Genomic DNA, 23245 nt, shown 5'->3' with positions numbered 1-23245 from the left:
TACAACAAGGTCAACCACCTAAAATCATTTTTTTAAAAATTTTGAAACTGGGGCTGGGGATATAGCCTAGTGGCAAGAGTGCCTGCCTCGGATACACGAGGCCCTAGGTTCGATTCCCCAGCACCACATATACAGAAGACGGCCAGAAGCGGCGCTGTGGCTCAAGTGGCGGAGTGCTAGCCTTGAGCAAGAAGAAGCCAGGGACAGTGCTCAGGCCCTGAGTCCAAGGCCCAGGACTGGCAAAAAAAAAAAAAATTTTTGAAACTGAGATTTAACTTTCAAGTACCCAAATATTTCCTAGTGCAGAGTGTGATGGTGTGTGTACCTTTAGTTCCAGCGTACAGGAGCTAGAAACCGGTTGGGCAACAGAGAAAGATCTTGTCACACAACAGTGTTTTCTAGCTCTCCAATGCAGTATTCCTTGTGGACAATAACCTACTTGGCACATAGAGGAAAAGAATATATCCCCCCAAAATGTAAAATTTAACTTATTCTTCATATTCTCTACAATACCAAGTGGGACAAAGAATGAAACTATTATTTATAATATTTCCATTGTTCAAACTAATTAGGCTATAAAAATTACAGAGTGTGTGTGTATGTAAGACAGCGAGAGTGAGAGCAAGCGAGAGAGAGAGAGAGAGAGAGAGAGAGAGAGAGAGAGAGAGAGAGATCACAACTGATCACCAGGCAATAACATCACTGGCTAAGGAATGGCGCCTTTAGGAATGAGACAGTGAATCTCTGGGAACCATCTGAGCAGGAGGAGATAGGAGCACGCAGACTCTATTATTCCTCCTAGTTCTTTCATGGGCTCAGCAGCTATCCCAGTGCCTTCTTGCCTGGCTCCTCTGCAGCCATGGTTACTTTGAAACTCCTGTCTACCCAGCCCACATTCAAACAAACACCCAAAGGTTGGCTGTTCACTTAGGATGGTGGACAAGAGTGGGTAATTAAGATATTGTCAGTAAAAACAAATGAGGCCAAGCTTCTGAGAACCCATAATCCCTGCAAAGCTCAGGCCTCTGATCTCCTCTGAATCCAGCCACACACCAACTAATGATGTCCTGGTTGGCTTCCCTGTTCCTCGGTCTGGCTTGACCTAGCAGTCATGGCCTAAAGCCTAAACACCATGTTCCCCAGGAGTGGAAAGTACCTTCTCTAATACCAAGCTGAAGGTCAACTAATGCTGTTCAATTTTAAAATGTTCACCCTATAGGGTCATCTAGAGCTCCAGTTTCTGGTCCAAGGCACAGGGTTAAACACAGTCAGGGGTCAGTATGAGTTTAAGAAAGATCCAAGTCTTTTCTGACCCTGGTTTCCAACTTCATTACATTCTAGAAAGTCCAGGTGAAATATAATGCAAACCAAATATGTACATTCTAATATTCTAGTAAAATGAAACAAATGAGATTAATTTGAATGTTGTATTTTGCTTAACCCATCCTATTATCAACTCAATATGTAATCAATGCAAACGTGAGCTGAGCTATTTTCCATGCTAAGCCTAAAGCAGTCTGTTTTTTGTGCTGTACTTGTAGAACACATCTCAAATCAAATTTGCTAGATACAATGCAGGTGGCTGGTAGCCATATGCAGATGATGGCCGCTATACTGGAGAACACTACTCCAAAACGTCTCTCTCCCCATACAATGTATCCTCGCAAAAATATCTAACTCTACATTTTAAGTTAAAAATGTACAGTGAGAGCAAAGCTTTTCTCATATAGAAAGTAAGGACAAGAGGAAAGAGAGGGAGGGGGGAGGGAAGGAAGGAGAGATGGAGGGAGGGAGGTGGGGGAAGGGAAGGAAAGGGAAAAGAATTGGTAAGAAAATCTTTGGCAAACTTAAACTTGCAAAGATTGTCAACCATGGTAGAAAATAAGAACAGAAAAGCACACACACACACACACACACACACACACACACACACACACACACAAAGACTATATTCACAAGAAAACTGAAACACGGATGTATGAAATTTTATCACACAAACAAAAGTGAAAAATAATGATGTGACTAAATTACTTCACACAAAGAGCAACGGGAACCCAGAATGTGAACTTACCACCAACGGAAACTGGATCAAATCTGAAAACAAAAACACCCTGCGACTATTAACAAATGTCCTCAGTACCTGTACATCAGGACGATGACTTCCTTTTTGGGAAGCAAAGATACAATCACTAGGGTGGACCCTGAAGAGCGCCTGCGAGGAGAGGAGGGGAGAGGCGGCGCCATGGCTGGAATTGCCTTGTGAACTTCTCGGGCCGTCCTCCACAGATTCACTCAAATTGATGACTGAGTCTCTAATGTTTGAGATGATCTCGTTATTCTCAGCCAGCAAACGTTCCAAATGGTCTATTTTTTCTTGCAACATTGAGAGCTGGCCCTGTAATAAAAAAGAGAAAGGCAGCTATGAAACACGACTATAGCTTCGCTAGGACGCACACTGTGCTTTTAGCTGCGTGTCTGTGAAGAGGGCAGCACTCACCCTTCCCTCTACACGCTCACAAGCGATCGCAGAAAGCGTGAGCAGCTGGCAACATGGAAGTATCAATTTATAGCGCAAAATCTTCTCCACAGCTCCAATGTTTGTTTGATCATATTTCAAAATGTGAAACAGAACAGCCAAAATACTTGGGTACATATTTCCTACTCCTCAGCCCCACTGAATTCTAAAACATCATTGGGCCTCTGGAATTACTAAATACAACAAATAGCATGTTACAGCTGAAGTATGAAATTTTCAATTGAGTTGAATTTTTAATTTCTAATTGAGTCGAGTTTATTCACCAGGGACACAAATTACGAACCTGACAAGATCATTCCATCTCAACCTATTACCAACGCACAAACCTAAATAAGATCACATATGGAAAAATCAATTCACCAACTCTTTAATCAACTATAAACATCTCCCAAGCATTCATACTGTAAGTCACTTATACTTTTTATTAGACTTGGTGACTTTCAGAGTTCCATAGCTGATTCTCAGATTAAGAGGTCTGGGATATGTACAAGATAAGCCTCATCTGTTATGGAGACTAACACCACCTCAGCTTATGAGCACAAGGACAAACTCTGATTTGCCCAACACTAATATACATACATATATACATGCATACGTACATATCCATGTCTATGCATATGCATATATTTAAGTTCCAAGTATTCAATAGACTTTCAGACAGTAAAAAGAAGTATAATTTCATTTAAAAAATAGAAATAACATGCTCAAGCTGGCCTGAAACTGCTCACTCTCCTTCTTCTGCCCGGGCCTCCTGCGTGCTGGGGTTGCAAGCAGAGACTCCCATGATCCCATGACCGTTTGTTCTTCACATGTCAGCTGCCAGAGGCTCAGGCCTGTAATCCCCACTACAAAGGAGGTTGAGATCTGAGGATCATGGTTTGAAGCCAGCCTAGGCAGAAGAAGAATCTTATCTCCAATTAACCACCAGGAGACAAGGAGGAGCACTGGGGCTCAACGGGGTAGAGCAGCATTAGCCTGAGCAGAAAAGCTCAGAGACAACACCAGGTGCCCTAAGGTCAAACCCCATGACCAACCGTCCCCCTCCCCTCAAAAAAGACCAAACAACAAGTTTGGCACATACTCGCTACCCTATGTAAGTAACTGTAACCCCTCTGTACATCACCTTGCCAATAAAAATTTTTAAAAAAAAATAGAAATACAAGGAAAGTCATTTTGGGAGAAACAGATTTTAAAAAGGATTATGAAAATATTGTATGGAATAGGGGTACACTTTTGAAAAACATAGATAAGAAAAATTAAAACTACTTTGGTTTACAACATATTGTCTTGCAAGTATTGCTGGTGCATTGGTCTTCCTTTTACCATTTGTCTCACCATCTTGATGTTCCCCTTCCCCACCCTAATTCAGACATATATATATATATATATATATATATACAATATATATATATATATATACAATACTCAGGATACTAAAAACAAATACAGTAACAACAGGAGCTAAACCATAGGGAAGATAAACAAAAGAAAAACGAAATACTTTAACAATAATATATATATATATATATATATACATATTGGTTTATTTACCATTTTAAAAAACTAGTTTTGGATGTCTATATTCTTTTTTGGCCTGTTACAAATATTTGAATGGAGAGGGAATGGGAGATATAGGAATTATACTAACAAGTTATTTGTTCAGTTCAGTAAGAGGAAGAGAAGTCAGTAGACTAAGAAACACCAAGACAAGTCATTTGAGCAAATTATGCCAGAATGGAGAGAAGTCTGAAGAGACATAAGAAATGTTGGAATAAGGAAAAAGAAAACTAATCAAAAGTAGCAGCAAATTATCTTTGGGTGAGGGGAGGCTGAGATGAATATCGAAATCCTTGATGATAGAAACAAAGAGCACAAGACTGCAACACACCCCTAAAGACCTGAAAGGTATTTTCACCTGCCTCTCGACTTGGAGGTATGTAACAGAAATAGCTCCTACCCTTCCAAATGGCAGTCTGCGTAGACAGCTGTGAGTCTAGGGTGAAGCAATACGTCACACAGAGGAACACTGAATCAGCCTGTTCACTGGCACACGTAAAGAAAGGAGCAAGGTTTCGGCGTAAGACCTCTTCCTATAAGACAAGCTCCATGGATAAAAAAGAGAATACACTGAGACTGCACAGCAAAGCAAACTTGAGGAAATATGTCTGGATTATTTCTGGAGATACTTCATGAAAAGGAAGACTACAAACATTAAAGAAGGCTTCTTAATCCCACTGTCACTGAATCACGTGGATTCCAAATAAGTAAAACGATTATTAAGTCATATCAAACCTATTCAACATCAGTGAAATATGAACCGATGTTGGTAATGAGTGATTTTCCATGGGAAGATCAAAGAGGATCCTCTGTCATAACCCAAAGAAGAAAATGTTTGAGAGTCAAGTATGCAACTCACCAATCTTTCTAAACTTAAGACATGCTCTCAAAGTTTGTCTAAAATAATGGAAAAATGTTTCTTTATTCATTATCAGAAAGCAACAGATGGTGTCTTCTTGGAGTCACTTTTTGTTGGTGGTGGCGGTGTTTGTGGGGTTTGAACTCAGCCTGGGCACTGTCTCTGAGCTGTTTCACCTAAGGCTGGTGTTCTACCACTTTGAGCCACTTCCAGTTTTGTAGTGGCTAATTAGAGATAAGACTCTCACAGACTTTCCTGCCAGGCTGGCTTTGAACCATCATCCTCAGATCTCAGCCCCCTGGGTAGTTAAGATTACAGGCCTGAGCCAACTGCGCTGGGTTGAATCATTTCTGATAGATCGACCAAGTATTTGCAATATTGAAAACAAAAATCCACTTCCTTGTTAAAATTCCTAATGCCCCAGTAACAGAAAATCAAGTTCTCATTCAAAGCGGAATTAGAACTTGTTAATTTGCTTCGGCTTTAGTAAATCCATGCACCATCACAAAATAAAACGTTACCTTATTCTAATACGCTGATACCCGATTTGAATACATTTCTCTAAATCCTTCTGGGCTTTAAGAAAAATGTAATTTAAAAAAAGAAAAATACAATTTTAGGCCCAGGTATATACATATAGTAATACGACCTTTGCTCAGTGAGTACACAGTCACAAGAAGGTCTCCCCATGGAATATTTTTCCTACGGCATTGGTCTCTAACCTATGACTTACTCAAAATAAACATTTCTGGAGATATTTCATGAAATGGAAGCCTGCAGGCATTAAAGAGGGCTTTTCATCTCATTGTAGCACCATTAGTGATCAGTGCCTAGAATTCTGTACTAAATCAGGTATGTGAAGAAAATAGTGGCCTAGGGATATGTCAGCACAGTGGCCTGATGAAAATCACTTTAAAACTATATTATGCAGAGGGAAAGTGTCTCCTTCCCAAAAGCCAAATTTCTTGACTGACACCTCCCAAGCAAACTCCGCACCGGTAACGGGGAGGAGTGGCATGACCTTAAGAGAAGGCTCGCCTTCTGCATGAAAGAAACAGAAATCACAGATAATGTTTCAATTAGGCCGACAAGTCAACGAATACTGATAGTAATATTGAAAAAGACAATTTTCTTTAGGGCAAGAAAATCACTTGTGAGGAAGCGACTTCATCCTCTGATTTGCTAATCAGTTCTATTGGAAAGCCCTGCGTTGCTCTGTGAGGAGTGGGGAAGGTCATATTTGATTTTTCTCTACTGTGGCTGAAAGAGAAAAAAAAAAAAAAGTGAGCAAAGAAGAAAAAAAAAATCACAAATATCAAAAGACACTGGAGAGAGCAAATTTAGAGTCCACTTCAAGGTAGAATACGACGAGTACCCACTCTGTCCTATGAAAAAAAAAATCAGACTGTGTATCTGCAGCCCAATCTACATGTATTACATGAGGATTTCCCTGGGGGGAGGGGGACACGGGCTGCTAAGGTCACGGCGTCACTCGGTCCCAGGTAAATCTGCACGTTCTTCTTTCTCATTACAGGTGAAAAAAGAAATGTGTTTTCCTCTCTCACCGTCTCAAAGGCCAAGCCACTGCTGACATCCAAACAAATCTCTCTGGACTGCTCAAGGCTTTGATCTTGTGGTTAAACTATCCTCAATGCTGCTCCGTCAAACGCCCCTACTACAGGCAATGCGTTCTCAGTATTTAATCTAACTATATGAAGCTGCTCTTCTCATAGGGGAAAAACCAGTCACTATATAAACATGTCTTTGAAAATGCTCAGCAGAGGAGTGACAGTCACAGACAAGCAAATGGCGCATTTCCGTTTGGACAATGTCACTCCCTGTATATCCTATCGAGTTGTAAGTCAGTCCTGTCCCTAGGCTTCCCTAAACCCACGGGGCGGTCGATTTGGGAGTTACCTTACGTGCCTCTGGACAGCCACTAGGCACTAAGGGTTCTCAGTGCTCCGTAGCCATTGGGACCTCTGGCCCCTACAACTAAGCGGGGAACCCAGGTCTGGCATTGGCTGCCACGACTGGGCTGCCCCAGTGTGTGAGGACTTCTGGGGAAGCAAGTGTGTGGGGCGGTGGAAGGAGTGGGGGAGATCCGTCCTCCATGGAGGACGCCACCCTCGCTCTGCTTCTCCCCTTGCCTGAAGCCTCGCACGATGCCTCCAGCAAAGGAGACTCTCCCATATCTGTCAGAAGAAAAAACCATATGAGGGACAAGGTAACAAACAGTACAAGAAATGTATCCAATGCCTAACGTATGAAACAGTAACCTCTCTGTACATCAGTTTCATAATAAAAAAATTAAAAAAAAAAGAAGAAAAAACCGGAAGGGAACAAAACAAAACCACCACACACACACACACACACACACACACACACACACACACACACACACAAAACCAACAGTATGCCACATTTTCTGGATGAGGAAGTATTAAACTGTTTGGGGCACATAAACACACCAGAAACAATTCAAAAAGTCACAAAAACTCCTAATTTTGTAACAGAGAATGATTTTCTTGCTAGATTCAATTCAGTGAGAAATTAATTTTTCTCAGGGAATTTAATCCTCAGTGAAAATGAAGTAGGTAAGAAAAGAATGGGAAGAAAACTCCTAATTAATAGGTTGGTAGTACGAACTGTTTAGAAGTAACCCTGGCCTCTGTTGGGCCACAAGGGGAACAAGCATGACTCACGAATAGGATGAAATATGCGGTTCCACTTCTTGTGCAAAGATTGTGAATTCTGGGTAGTCCGACTTCAGGTTTTTAACTTTGCACTACCCGGAGCTCAATAAGTTACAATTTTCACCCAATGTGGGAAACGTAGAAGGTTCTGGAAAAGAACCTCAAGATGACACCTGTTTCTTACCAGGATAATGACATAGGATCTGCACTCTATCACACCAAGTTTCCAGTTAAGAGAACCGTAAAGGTGACGTGTGTCCACGTTATAATCATATAACCAGCACTGAGGGCATTACAGAAGACACAAATCCGCACCACATGCATGTATCTGAAATTCCTGCTCTCGCTCACCCTGCATTTACACTTTCACCCTTCAAATCTCATTCTGTGAGACTCAGCCCATCCCTCATCGCTCCATCTTTCGGTACTGATTCGGTCACTAAGTGTACCCACAATGTAATACAGATAATGATTATCTTCTTTCTTCACAACTTCCTTTACCAGAGAAGGTAAAGGCCATGTAGCTAAATGGCTGGTTCTGATTCAGATTTTTATGTTCCAATTCTAGCTTTGCTACTTACTGTGACACCTTGAGGAAATTACTCAACTTTGGGGACCTCATTTTCCTTATGAGCAAAATACAGATGCTAATATCCACTGCTTGAAATAGTTGTCATAAATGTCACATAAGGACCTGCTTTACTTGATGGCATGATCCTAATTCCTGCTACAAAGCTTTCTAACAAGCACTTCCAAGAATACATGGAAAGAAACAGTATGAATAGCAGTTAAAAGCAGATTCAAAGCCAAGCCCTATAACCTTACATACACAAATTCCAAACTTCTCTGAGCCTCCGTACAGATGTTTCCTCATCTATTATACACAAATAATTCCCAAATATGCCTACAAACATAAGCAAAATATCACTTACCCAAAGATGGCCATGTCCTACCCCTGAAATCTACACATTATCTCACATGGCAAGAGGAACTTTACTCATGTGGTTAAAGGGTCTGAAATGGTAAGGTTACTTTAGATCAGAACAAGCAGACCAAGAAAATCACAAAAAATTCCTTTCTTTTTTCCGGCAAGTTCTTTTCTATGTTTAATTTTATTGTCAAGGTGATGTACAGAGGGGTTACAGTTACATACATAAGGCAGTGAGTACATTTCTTGTCAAACTTGTTACCTCCTCCCTCATTTTCCTCCCAACTTCCCTCCTCTCCAATTCTCTCCTTCCCAGTTGCACAATTAGTTTACAGCATATTGTCTTGTGAGTATCACTGTTAAACTGATTCGCCCTTTATCTCCCCATTTAATTCAGATAAACATATATAAAATACCCAGGGTATCAATATCAAAAACAGCAACAACAGGGGATAAACCACAGGAAAGAGAAAAGAGGAAGGCAGAAGAGTGAAGCCAGAAGAAAAGAAGGCAGAGTAATGCAGAAGAAGGGAAGAAGGCACAGTAATTACCGGAGGGGACTTGAACCAAGTACTATACTCAGCCTTTAGAAGCTAGACAGAAGAAGCCAGAAACTGGTGTTCACTAAGAGCCTCCAGGAAGCAATGCGGCTCTGCAGACATGATTTTGGCCCAGGAGGGCCTGATCCAAACCTCTGACCTCAAAACTGTAAGACAATGTTGTTCTTGCTTTCAGCCATGGTTTGTGTGGTTTACAGATGCAATGGAACACAATATACCTATACAAAGAAAGCTTAGAGGACATCTTTACACTTGTAGTCTGTTGAGAAAAAAAATCTCACAGATCCTCATCAGAAGAGCTTGTGAGTTGTGAGTCACACAAGTAGGCAGAAGCGTGAGAGCACGAACCAGCATGACCGGTTCCCTAGAGAGCAACATGGGAAAAGAAGCCTCTACTCCTGACTCTGAACAAAGGAAGTAAAAAGGCAGCCATTCGTCACAATTAAAAATACCCAAGGAAAGAAGAGCTCCATCTTCATCTTGAACACAGTTTTGTACTCAATGAATAAAGAGTGATTTAGAGCCACTCTGGTTGGGCACGCAAAGTACGAGGTGACTACAAATTGCCAGGGAAAAGCCATGGTGGCCTGGATCAGGGCAGCGAAGGGGGAAGAATGAGAAAGGCTGGATGGAGTAGCAATGAGAGGAACAGGAAGGGAAGAAAAACAGCCTCTTAGTTTTGTGCTGCTGAGACAAATGGGAAGATGAAAGCCAATTTAGAGAAACAGGAAGCTAGAGGAGGTGCAGACAGAGAGGGAAGTGTTACAACGGACAGCTGCCAGATACCTGAAGGCAGGCTCAGTGGCACCCAGGCCTGGAACCCAGGACAGAAGTCAAGGATGAATAGATAAGTCCGAGAAAGAGCAACTAGAAGGAAGAGAGTTACTTACCGAGCAAGCACAAATTTGCTTTTTATTATTTTAAATGGCTCACTAGGCAATATTCACACATCCCCCAGGTAAGAACCGCTGCATTCAAGCTAAATATAGGAACTGTGATTTGGTAAAAGAAAGTCTGTACCTCCAGCCAGGCATCATCAACTGGACAGGAAAGCCCTGCTATTTAAGCAGATCTCTGGCTTTATCAGGAAGGCTTTTAGTTTTGACACAAGGACAAGTTACCTCTAAGGTTTAACACTTCAGCACTGAAGACAATGCGACAGCCAAAACAAAACAAAACAAACCGGGCTGTGAGTACAGTTCTGTATGTAACTCTACCACTCTATCAGCAAGCCACAGATACAAGTGACTTTCCAATGGTATTTTTCCCATGGAGATTAATATGCCTGAACGTCTCCCAAGATGTTGTTTCAGTCACTTGTTCATTCAAGGGCCTAACATGCCCTGAGCACGTGAGCAATTAAATAATACCCTACAAAACACAGAAGCCATACACACTTTATCGTAGCAAATGGTTATCCACAAATCTCACACCACCTAGCTGTAACTGTAACAGAGGCCACCAAAGAAAGGAATAGATGATATGAGTGCCACATGGTTGTGAGAAGAGATGACGCTCTCAGGGCACGCAAAGGCCTTGTGCCCGGAGGACCCCAGTCCTGCCCTGGAATAACAACAGCACAGGATCCTCCTCCAACTCTCCTCTGAAAACTCCAGCTGCTGGCGCTTCCCACAGAAACCAGAGGACAACCACATTTCCATCCTGAAACTTCCAGATGAAAATGTTATCCCCCCGCCCCCTGCACTAGTCCTGTAAGACTGCACAAAAACCACATTGGGTCGACGATACGATACCAACTCATCCCATAAATTGAGATTCTGTAAAACAGAAACAATTACGGGAAGAGGGGACTGTAAGTAGGGCAGAATGTCTGGATTATACAATATTTTAATAAAATTCAGTGCTACTGCTTATAGATCTATTTCATAATTACAATTAAGTGGCACTAAGCAAATTAATTGAGTAATAAAATCCTTTAAAAGTAAGGCTCTGGAAACACTACTTTTTTCTTGCAGAAAATATTAAGAACCACACTGATTTTCTCCTAAAATTACTCTGACTACCTCAGTATCTTCACACCTAACACACTGAGAGTGTGCCATACTTGAGAACTTGCGTGAAAGGCTATGTGACCAACCCCAGCCAACCAGGGTCACGTTGTCACGTACAGTACAGGGACAATGGCTGCCCGTCTGTGATGGTGATGCACATATGCCTACTTGCTGGTAATTCCAGAATATCCTTTTGTATTTCCTAAACTGATTTCCTGTAGATTAAGTGCACAGATTGTATGTATGTTAGAATTTGCTGACAAGAGTTCTTTCAACATATACAAGTAATTTTGAGAGGGGGAAAAAAAACAATTTCAGTTTAAATAGAATAACTGAGTAATAGACTAAGCCAATCAACATAAGCAGTGTTAGCCTATTAAAATAAATACATGCTAGAGGTCGTTTTTCACGCAGAAATAATTGGGGAAAACCTCAGAAAATGGAGTTCTATAATTAATCAGCCTTTTTTTTAATCTTATTTTTACGAATCACTTCCTGAGTAAACCCCTATTACACAAGTCTTTACTAACAGAAAACAGATAGTTAGGCAAGCCTCAGCTGAACTAATAAACCCTGAGTTTCTCAACTATGTTTTATAAGCACCAACGATTATATAAAGTAGTACCATTTTTTGCCAATTGTCTTCTTATACAAATCATCTCGATCTACTGGCCTACAATGGCAAGGTGAAACAGCAATCAACAATAAGACATACTATGTAAGAATAGAACAATAACAAACCTGTCAATATACCATTAATATTCAGGATATAAACTTCCAGGGTTATCAATTTCTGTTGCTGTAGTTTTTTATTATACAACAATTATTAGTCAGACCTTCTTCCCCCAAAGTGACAGGGTATTCCTTGTATCTGAAATGCTGCAGTTAACTAACTCTCTGAGTTTTCAAGAAGTAGCCCTGGCCAAGAGCAGGTCTTGTTTCTTGAGTATTTGTGTCAGCCACCAAACAGAAAAAGAATTCCATGCTCTAGGGGCTGGGGATATGGCCTAGTGGCAAGAGTGCTTGCCTGGTATACATGAAGCCCTGGGTTCAATTCCCCAGCACCACCTATATAGAAAACGGCCAGAAGTGGCGCTGTGGCTCAAGTGGCAGAGTGCTAGCCTTGAGCAAAAGGAAGCCAGGGACAGTGCTCAGGCCCTGAGTTCAAGGCCCAGGACTGGCAAAAAAAAAAAAAAAAAAAAAAAAGAATTCCATGCTCTAAGAGGCAGGATAGGGATTATTTTTAGAAATCTGACCTTCAAAATAACCTTGATCCATGAGCTCCTATTTGCCATGCTGCCTTTTGCCTCTCCAAACCTATCTGTCCATCTCAACCTCCTTCCCCATACACACAGACTAATCTATGTTCTGTCTTACAGGGTAGGGACAGTCTTGCAAGGTAGAGACAGTAATTTAGTGCCATAACCTGCACTAAAGATGAGAGGGGTCTCTTAAAACAACCTTCTAAAACGCTCCTTTGAAATCTCTCATGACAGCCTTACCTTGTTTCAGATATGCTGCTCCCCGGGCTGGTTTCGGACCCATTTGATATAAGCCTCTTTCTTTTATTAACATCTGTACAACAATCTTAATATAAGAAGTGTAGCTTTAGAGTATCAGAAATGTACTTGGCTCTCCACTCTCCTCCCTAAGCACAGCCGAAGTGAGCTCATTCTGTTCTCAGCTCTGATCATTCCCAGATCAACACTCCCTTCCTTGATCGTTCATCCAGCACTCTGGCTCATTTGGCTATTTCCACTACCGTCCACTTCATCATAAATAAAACTGAACCTGGCTTCCCAAACCAGCCTGGCTTTCAAACTATTCATCTATGAACAGCGCGACTAGGCTCCAATTCCCCCACAGGAAAAGACGAAAAACGATTTTGAACTCAAGCCTCCTGTCACTGCCCTTTATCAAATTAGAAAGACCAGTGCTCTCTTTCTAAACATCACTAGTTTCGCCCTCCTCTCTTCCAGCCAACTCAATACTGGTACAAGGACTTACTGATTTTTTTCTTTATTACATGAAACCGATTCTCAGCTTCTTTCTTGCTTCTGAGTTGTCCTGTACAGTATTTCCAGAATACTCTACAATGAATAGCTCCCATCCAGGTCTAAAATTTTCTACTAAATTAATTCTCTAACACTATTTTTCTCGAGCCTAGAACACTAAGGAACTCTGAGCGGTTTGGTACCATCTAACTCATAATTCTTTGGACTGACTCTCAGGGCTGTTCACTAATTGGTCCTAAATTGCTGTGCATGCCCAACTGCTCTTTGCAAGCATCAAAGACTGACTCTAAATCCAGTCACTCTAACTTCATCACCTTCTCTCAGCTGCAAATCCTTCAGGACTCCAAGACTCTGAAGCTCTGTACTGACTAGTAGGCAAAGTGCTTCCTCTCCTCAGAGTCCACTCTGGGAAGCTTAGCTTCTTCTCTACACAACTTAGTTCTCTTTTTAAACTCTTTCTAAGGTGTCTGTCCCTAAATCAAGTATGTAAAATAAGATCGTGGATGATTATGTCAATCTTGGATCCATCTTCCCTGGAATTTACAACAGTACTTGGCACACAGTAGGTACATTATAGATTCCTATCCATTGGAAATAATTAACATTAATTAACAGCACCAGTCCAACCCATTTACATTAACTCGTTTAATGAGTAACTAAGCAGCACTTAACTGTGTCTAACTGTTTCACATATGGTAATGGTATTTCCCAAAATAACTTAAGAGGCTGTTACAAAAGGCAAGGTACCTATGTAGCATGTCTATTCTAATTTTTGCAGTGCATAACACAAAATTGTGAAACATATGCTTGCAATGGAACAGCAGAAAATGCATCCAGCCAATGATCAGCAAGCACGTGCTAGCTATGCTTTGCAGCTAGGCAAACTGCTGAGGTCTAGTTTGTTTGGCTCAGTTCCTTTATCTGGAAAATTAAAAGACTAAATCAACTGACCTGGAAGAACCCTTACTACTCTACAATTCTACATCAAATTTTTTTCATATGTATGACTTCTCTGGGAAGGTGGTGATTATTAAAAAGCATGACTGGGCTGGGAATATGGCTTCACAGTAGAGGGCTTGTCTAGCATGCATGAAGCCCTGGGTTCGATTCCTCAGCACCATATAAACAGGAAATGCTGGAAGTGGCGCTGTAGCTCAAGTGGTAGAGTGCTAGCTTTGAGCAAAAGGAAGCAAGGGACAGTGCTCAGGCCCTGAGTTCAAGCCCCAGGACTGGCAAATTACAAATTATACATATGTGTGTGTGTGTGTATATATATATATATACACACACACACACACACACACACACACACACACATACATACATACAAAGAATGACTGTTCAATGTATATCTTTGAGGGGTTGGGCTGGAATCAATAGGGGAGAATGATGAAAGAGATGATATCAATCAAGATGCATTCTACTTATAAACAGATTGGTAAGAGGATAGCCCCTTTTTATAACTATTTATTGATAATAAAAATACGATTTTTTTTTTTTTTTTTTTTTTTGTGGCCAGTCCTGGGGCTTGGACTCAGGGCCTGAGCACTGTCCCTGGCTTCTTTTTGCTCAAGGCTACCACTCTGCCACTTGAGCCACAGCGCCACTTCTGGCCTTTTTCTGTATATGTGGTGCTGGGGAATCGAACCTAGGGCCTCATGTATACGAGGCAAGCACTCTAGCCACTAGGCCATATCCCCAGTCCTAAAAATACGATTTTTAAAAAGTAGAATCACGACTGTTACTGGTTTCTAGAAATGCAAATTCAGAACTTTTTAATGCAGAAAATTATTGTGAAAGTGATTCACAATTTCAAGCTTTCATCATCTAGTGCTCCACAGGTGAAACATTAACCCCTACACCAGGATCCATCATGAATTCCCATTCCACATTCCTCCACACTTATTTATGGTAAGAAAAGAACACTGTTGCAAAGGATACTTTCAGCCAATATCCTCACCTGGATAACAGGCAGCTTTCCATGAAAGAGAAAATAAAACATTACTAGCCAGGAAAATACAGGCAATTTGAATAAACATGGTAGACAACCCCCTCAGTCCCATGAAACCTTAAGGGACAAAAATGTAGGCACATAAAACTATTTTTAAAATAATGAAGTTCAGCAAGAAAAAGGGAACGGAATTTGAAATAGGAAAAATAAAAAGGCATGGTCCAAATGTAAAGACAAAGAAATACAGCATGAATCTGGGTAACTATAATGTAAGATACAAGAATCCACTTTCTCTGATGCTTAGGATATTTCTTTCAAGTAGGAGATGTCTAACAATATAGCATCATCCTTCACTCTCTATCAGGCCAAACTATCTGACACAAAGTACATATTAACATAAATTAAAAATGTTTATTACTCTTAGTTTCTTTTTAATTGACAAATTGAAATTGTGGACATTTACCATGTGTAACATGCTGATTTGAAATGTGAATACAATTTGGAATGATTGAATCAAGTTAATTATCATATATATTACACTTCATAATTAATACTTTGTGAGAAGAAACCGTTAAATTTATTCTCTTAGCAGTTTGCAAGAATATAACACATTGTTACTATGGATAGTATACAATAAATCTCTTGGACTTCCTGCTAACTGAAATTCTGGATCTATTGTTCACAACTAATTTTCAAATTTCACAACCAAGTAGGTATGCGTGGAAGGCATTCAGTCCTAGAATGAAATGCAGATGACACAAAGCTTGCGGATATAAAAGAACTGATGACTCCAGGGAAAGAAAAGAAAGAAGTGGGGAGTGAAAGGAAGGAAGTAGAGAAGGACTTGCTTCTTCATTTGCAAAAGTACAGAGTAGAGACTTTATGTCTCAAGCTGATGACCAAGAAAACAAATGAAATTATATCACCTAAAGTTGGTCAGGCACAGCAAACAGGAGCATCAAACATAAAATTCATGTTCTCAAAATGGCAAAAGAATTCTTGATTTTCATAAAAAGCAACCAGCAGCTCAAAATTAAACACAAACTTTTATATATTTGGAGTTCTGCTGGAGAACCCAGTCAGAAATGGGGCTTAGAAAAGAATGCATGAGAGTAGGGAAGAAGGGGATGGGGGCGAGATGTCAATGAATTCCTTTCTATACAGGTTGAGTTTCTAGTTCTATGTATTTGTACCTTTCATAATGCTTCAATGTCTGAAAAACAAAATCAATGGCAAAATCTCCAGTTCTCCAACACTACGACTCAGGACAGTGTGGTTCACTGGCAAGGGCACAGAGTACGGTGCTCAGACATAGGGTCTGCTCCGTATGGAGCGGGGGAAAGAGTTTTCTTTTGGGTTGGCTGTTGTTTTATTTGGTTTTCTGTTCCTATAAAGGAAGCTGGCAGACCCACTTATATGTAAAAGTGGATAAATACAGACATCTTAAAGAGAAAAAATCACTTTAAAAACTTTTACTTAGCACTAATCTTAAACACTACTCAATAAGACGCAATGCACTCCCTTGGCCCCAAGTATACTGCAATTTAAAGAGGATACTACAATCCCTAAGAGCATAAATAAGAATGAAAGTGCCATGTAATCTTAAGCGTGAAGAAAGTGAAAATGAGTAGAAAATAATTACTCCTTGACAAGGGTAGAAGGGTAGAAGACAAGGCAGAAGGGTATTCTAGTAACTGCTAACAGCCCCGTGGTTCAATGTCCCTAAGCCAAGCAACCCTCCCTACCAAAGAGAGAACTGCCAAGTCCTACTGCACATTTACAGTTCACAAAGAAGACGTTTCTACCTAGCATCTCCTTCCATGGTGCTGACTAATCCAAACACTCTGAGACCTGAATTCAGACCACCTGTGAGTTACAGCCAGTCAAAGCCATTGCAAAGTCACGATGTTCAGTTGTGAGGTTACAGTTCAGTTTTGTGTAGTTCATGGTCCAGTCAGAAGCCTTCAGGTGATAGAAAGAAATTGAATACACTCGGGGACTAGCATGGACATTCCCCAAGGATACTTAGAAAATATGAAAAAGCACAAGTTTTAAACCTCACTTAAAAACACAAAATTTTACCAATAGTAATTTAATAGTCTGTAAGAATTTTGCTTGATTTCAATCATCCTAACCTTTATTTCAGCAGACCTAGTGACTTGCTTCTAATGACAGATAAAATATAGTTTATACCTAGGATCGACAAACTTTACTTGAAAAATATCAGAGTAAATATTTTAGGTTTTGTGGGCCAAACAGTTTCAGTTCCAACTCTTCAACAATACTGTTATAGCTTGAAAGCAGCCACAGAGCATTTGTAGATGAATAGCGACAGCTAGGTTGTGAGACATTATTTAATCATTTTAAAAATGTGGTTGTTTTTTTTTCAATTCTTAGCTCATATCCCCACAAAAATAAAGTAGCAAGCCAATTTGGCTCATAACCTTATGACTGAGACAGAGTTCAACCAACACTAGAGGCCTTTGGGACAAAAGAGAAAAAGGGAAGATATCTGCCAAGAACTTCATTCTTTTCCTGTTCCCACTTCTATATTCCTTTTTTAAAAAGCTATTTTAAAGACTAACTAAAATGAACAGGAAGGAAGGCTATTTTCCAGTTTCTTTGCTTGATTTATCTAATCTCAAAAATGTTCACAAAACTCAATACCCAGCAGCATCTGATATAACATAAATAAAACAAAAGAATAAACTGGAAAAAGAAAACAAAATGCCTCAAAAAAATCAGATTTTCAAATCAATCTACACATGATTTTATACTACCTACTGTTAATCAATATATATTATGATTCTATGCTAAAAGGCAAAGGGAGTAAATGTGGACTATCACCAACCTCTGTCACATTCAGCTTTTAGAAAGTAAAGGACTACCTCTTTACTATCACCTGATGGTATGCTTTTCTCAGCATGTAATGTCCAGTTGGTAAAGGTTAAATAGTAAGTTCCATTATAATATTCCTTTTTCTTCTTTAGCTTGTTGGTAGGCTTAATCTTCCCTTGTATTTTCTGTAACATACTGCAATTTAGAGTCCTAAATTTGCAACTGGACTTTTAGGCATCCAAAGAAATAACACAATTTAAGCATTAAAAAAAGGCTAGTTCTTTCCTAAAATGAAAAATGCAAAGTACACTGAGTAAAAAAGAACAGGCTTTTGCCTAGACTGTAGCCAAAATGATTTTCAACAGGGACAATTCTCCACCAGATGCTATTTAGTAATGCCTAGAGATACATGATTTGCTCAACTTAAGGTGGAGCAGAGAAGGGGGGAGGGGTGAACCTAACTTATTCTGAGTATCTGAGTAGACAGCAGGAATGTTGCTAGACATCCTACAACGCACAGGCTGGCCCTCAACACCAAAGACTTCTCAGATCCAAAATGTCAACAGCAAAGGTCTTTTCTAAAACCCTGTGGTAGAGGCAGTGAAAGTTGGGTATATGCAGTTTTAAACTACAGTGCTCCAATGTTGATTTTTTTTCCCTTTAAAAAAAAGTAAGTTACATTTAGAATTGTTTGCAATATGTCTACTGTGCAATTATCAGCATATCAGTATAAATAACATTTTCTTCATTACCGGATCAAAAACTGTAAGACCTAAAGAGACAGAGGTTTTTCAAATCAGATGATTTCTTCCCTCAGTCATACTAAAACATGAAGTATGAGTTCTATTATAATAGAATCAACCTCAAAACTTGTTTCAAGCGAACATAGTTTCGACCTTAAAATTACCAGCTTGGCTTGATAAATGAAACAGAAACATGTGTTACATCAAATGTTCTGCTTCCTCCCCTCATCAACCTACGAATAAACAACTATAGCAAAGAGGAAAAGCTCCCAACTTCAGAGCTCCTCTACTTAGTTCTACAGAAACGCTTATAAAAACTTGTGGCCTTCAGGAACTTAAATATTGAAATAGAAAAAGCAAAAAAGAAAAAAATGCAAAGAGGTCTTCATAGTCCAGTTACCATAGACCACCAGAGCTACTGAATATCCTCTCGTGTTTTAAAAGATTGACTTATGGAAACAGGGAAACAGCCAGGGGAAACTGAGACTGTTGAACAGAAAAGCCAAGAAGGAAGCAGGTGGTCCACAACACCTGCTCACTTCAGTCTTAAAAACATTTTTTCCCAGCTATCACAGGAAACAGTAGCTGGCTCAGAGTAAAAACAACAAATCAAACTAGTCATTTTTACCAATGCTATGTCCATAGTCCAGACAATCTTTAGTGCTAATTAATTGGAATAACAGACAATCCTCTTCCAAAAAATACAATCATGACATCTCTCTAACAAAACTCTTTGGTCAGGCCCAGCTAACAGTGTCAATTTAGGGACAAGACACTCAAATCAACAGAAAAAAACTAAACCTTCAGATGCAATGACAAGACCTGGCTTAGCTGGTTCTTGGAGCTTGAGTCTCAGAGAAACCTCCCAGGGAGAAGACTGAAGACTCCCACAGGACTATGGATCTGGGGGGGGGTGGGGGGGTGGGGGTGGGAGGGGGAGATGATGGAAGACATCAGCACAGGTTTTAAAAGTGCATGAAATCTTCAACACCACGTGGCATCACTGTAAAAGTTCTACCAATTTTCAAAAGCCATACATCCTAACTTTTACATGTCAGGAATGAGAAAAATTCCCCTCTACCACCCGAATAAGCCCCAGCAACACGTGCTACTGTTTTTAAATGTAGTGCAGTAAAGGATGTTGTTCTTAAGACTTAAAGGTTTATGGAAAATGAGAGAAAAAAAAAAAAGCTTAAGAGACCAAGATCCTATTATATTTACTGCCATGAATCAACTTTTAATATCAACTGAGACTCAAAAAATAAAGCGTTATAAAGCATGTAATTACATTTCTGCATATACATAGTTTCATAACAAATTTATTTACTGATTGATTGATTGATTTGGCCAGTCCTGGGCCTTGGACTCAGGTCCTGAGCACTGTCCCTGGCTTCTTTTTGCTCAAGGCTAGCACTCTGCCAACTTGAGCCCCACACAGCACCACTTCTGGCCTTTTCTATATATGTGGTGCTGGGGAATTGAACCCAGGACTTCATGTATACCAGGCAAGCACTCTTGCCACTGGGCCATATTCCTAGGCTATATTCCCATCTGTGAATGGCTTTTGATAACATACTCTGTGTGTGTGTGTGTGTGTGTGTGTGTGTGTGTGTGTGTGTACATGTTATGGTGCTAGAGTTTGGACTCATGGCCTAGGTTTTCATTTGATTTTCTTCTTAGCTGCAGCTGCTACTCTACCATTGGAACTAGGGCCCTAGTTCCAGCATTTCAAGGGTTATTTTGGAGGAAGAGCCTCTTTCAATTACTTTTCTTCCAAGGCTAGCTTCAAATCACAATTCTTCAGGTTTCATCCTCCTCAGTAGCTAGGATTATAGGCATGAGCCACTAGCACCTGGCTCAAACATATATATCTGAAGCCACAGATTGAGTCTGACCTTCACTTTCACACTTTACATCAAGATTATAAAGCTTTATGGAACATTTAAAAGTTAGTATCAATCCTATACCATTTAAAAAATGATTGTCATGCAAACCCTGACTTGTTATTTTAATTACCCAGACCCAATCATAAGACAACTTATTATTCTTCATGTAGATAGTATTAATTTGTGAAATGTGTCTTGTAGAATGATCAAGACTTTCAGAAGCATGCAACAATGTTTCTCCTTCCCATCTGCTCCAACTGTTACAAGTTACAATAAAGCATTTCACCACATTAGGTCCTGCCAGACTCAACCAGGGTGAATAAACTAAGATGTATTAACCAGAAGAGAACACACCCACACCCACACCCACACACCCACACAGACAGGCTAAAACAGTAGGCCACCTGTTAGATCCAGTTCTCAAGGGAATTCTTCCTAGAAGCCCAAGAGGGAAAGCCCTCCACAGGATCCTAGAAGCCAACAAGCTGCTTCAGGGAGAGGGGAACACTGAGCTGGTCCCCTCCTGCTCCAGACTAACCAAGGGACTTAAAAAAAAGTCAAGGGGGAAGGGGAAAAAGTGATGCCCTCTCCACAGCAGCAAATGAACGGCAGCCAAGCTAGGATAGCTGCTTACAACATGGACCTTGAATCTTATCAAAGGTTCCCTACCAAGTGAAAGAACCGAAAACAGACAAGCCAGAGACAACACTTGTTCTAGACGCACTGTCCTCCTAGACACCAACAGTGACGTTTAGTGATTGACTACACTGGCTCTACTCAAACTCAGGAAATCAGTACCCAGACGTGCCAACAAAACACACTGCAACACACTGTTGCTATGCTTGATGTTGTCATCAAATTAAGGCTAACACACAGTTGAAAGTCGTTAAAAAAAAAAAGATAACTCATTTGTTAGATGCTGTGCTGTGTAATGGTTTTCATTATAATGTTTAGCTATGAAGTAAGCTAGAAGATATTCCGGGAAGATATAAATCTCCAGTACGGTTCCAGAAGAAGGACGCATCCTTATGCCTTCATAATAAAAGTTCCTTTTAAAATGAAGTCATAAGGTAAGTCACCATGGAACGATACTATTTATATTTTACATCAGGCACAAAACCCTACCCATCCATGCAGGTGCCTTTGCCCCTCCCAGGGCTTCTGGCCCCCAGAGGCGCCTCACTGAGTATTGGGGAACAGATACTCAAATGCAGGAATTCACTCTGCCTGAGAATTCCCAATCACTGAATGAGTCACACTCCCTTCTGGAGCCACAGAGTAAAATGTCAAGGTTGCCAGAGAACCCCACGCAGATGTTTGCATAAATCGCCCGCAAGCGATCGCCAAGCCAGGGCCACGGGACGTTATTCCAGATGACAACACCGTCGGCGAAGCCGAGCCGTTCGGATGATTCTTCCCGTCACGTCACGAAGAAAACTCTGCCGACGAGGTCACCGGGAGGAGGGGCCGGGAACCACGGCGAGCTTCACACCCGAGTTACACAACAGGTCGGAGGTCAGACCTGCTCCTCAGCCGCGGGCTACGCAGCCAGGGCCGCCGTGGATTTCCCCCAGCCTCGTCCAGCGGCCCCGGGCCCTGCCTTCCACCCACGGCGGTCGGACACGCATTTTCCCCAGGTGGAGAAGCAGGAACTCCAGTCCGCCAGCTCGGCCGGGGACTGCGCCCACCTGCAAGAAGAACCTTGGGGGCCCCTGTGTGACCACGAAAGCCATCGAGGAGTCCCCCCCCCCCACCCCAACTTGCTCGTAACTCGGTGAAGTTTGCGTCTGCTCCTCAGCCACATGGACCCCCCCCCCCGCGCGCCCCGGAACTTGGGGACGCCGCCCCGAGGCTGCTCCCGGCCACTCGCGGAGGAAAAAGCGCGAGCGCGTGGACCTGATCACCTCCAGGCTTCCCTTCCTCCCTCGGGGCGCCCGGGGTGTCCTTGGGGTTCACTCACCCCCGGGGGGGGCACTCCTCCCCTTCGCCCCTCGCAGGCGGAACCCCGGGGGGTGGGGTAGGGTGGGGTGGAGGGGGGGACCTTTTCGGTTCCCCTGTGGCGGTGGCTTCCTTCCTCCCTCCCTTCCTTCGGGGAAAGGGCCGCGCCCCGTCGGGGTCTCCGGGGGGGAGAGGGGGAGGCCCGGGACTGCGCGCCCCCCCCCGCGGCTTCCGGGGCGGGAGCGCAGCGCGCGCGGTCGGGTCCCCACCCCACCCCGGGACCCCACGGGAGGGGGGGGGCGGCGCGGAGCCGTCCGCCCCCCGCGAGCCCCGCGCGCCCCGGGGCGGGGGGTCCCCCGCTTCCCCCCCCCCCGGGCACCGCGGCTCACCTGCGGGAAGGAGCCCTCGCGGCGCGGGCCCCGCGGGTAGTCCAGGTGGCCCCGGTCCAGCATCAGGTAGAGCGAGAAGATGACCACGCAGAAGATCGCGCTGCCGAACACGGTGAACTGCCGGCTCAACTTCATCTTCCCGCGCGGGCGGCCGCGGGGGGGGGGGGGAGGCGCCCCGCTCCGCGCCCGGGTCCGGCCCTCCCCGCGCTGCCCACCCCGCCCCGCCCCGGCCCGGGAAAAGTTTTCCTGGCGGAGGAGCGGCGGGCGTCCCGGAGAGCCCGAGCCCAGGCGGGCGGGCGGGCGGGCGGGCGGGCGGGCGGGCGCGCGCGCGGAGGCT

At 42.3% G+C, this 23245-nt stretch overlaps 1 protein-coding gene across 1 annotated transcript in view; it reads right to left on the bottom strand.

Moving 5' to 3' along the window:
- Positions 1 to 23043, bottom strand: part of Man2a1 (mannosidase alpha class 2A member 1) — a 146847-nt gene extending 123804 nt beyond the window's left edge. Inside the window, exons 1-2 of the mRNA XM_048331658.1 lie at positions 22909 to 23043; positions 2141 to 2395 (exon numbers count right to left, since the gene is read on the bottom strand). Coding sequence (XP_048187615.1) covers positions 2141 to 2395; positions 22909 to 23043 — 390 coding nt within the window. The remainder of the gene's footprint in view (positions 1 to 2140; positions 2396 to 22908) is intronic.
- Between the last annotated feature and the right edge of the window lie 202 nt (positions 23044 to 23245).

The sequence above is a fragment of the Perognathus longimembris genome, chromosome 22, assembly GCF_023159225.1.
Source record: "Perognathus longimembris pacificus isolate PPM17 chromosome 22, ASM2315922v1, whole genome shotgun sequence".
Classification (NCBI taxonomy): Eukaryota; Metazoa; Chordata; class Mammalia; order Rodentia; family Heteromyidae; genus Perognathus; species Perognathus longimembris.
The sequence above is the reverse complement of the archived record's forward strand: the minus strand, read 5'-3'. Positions and strand labels throughout refer to the sequence as shown.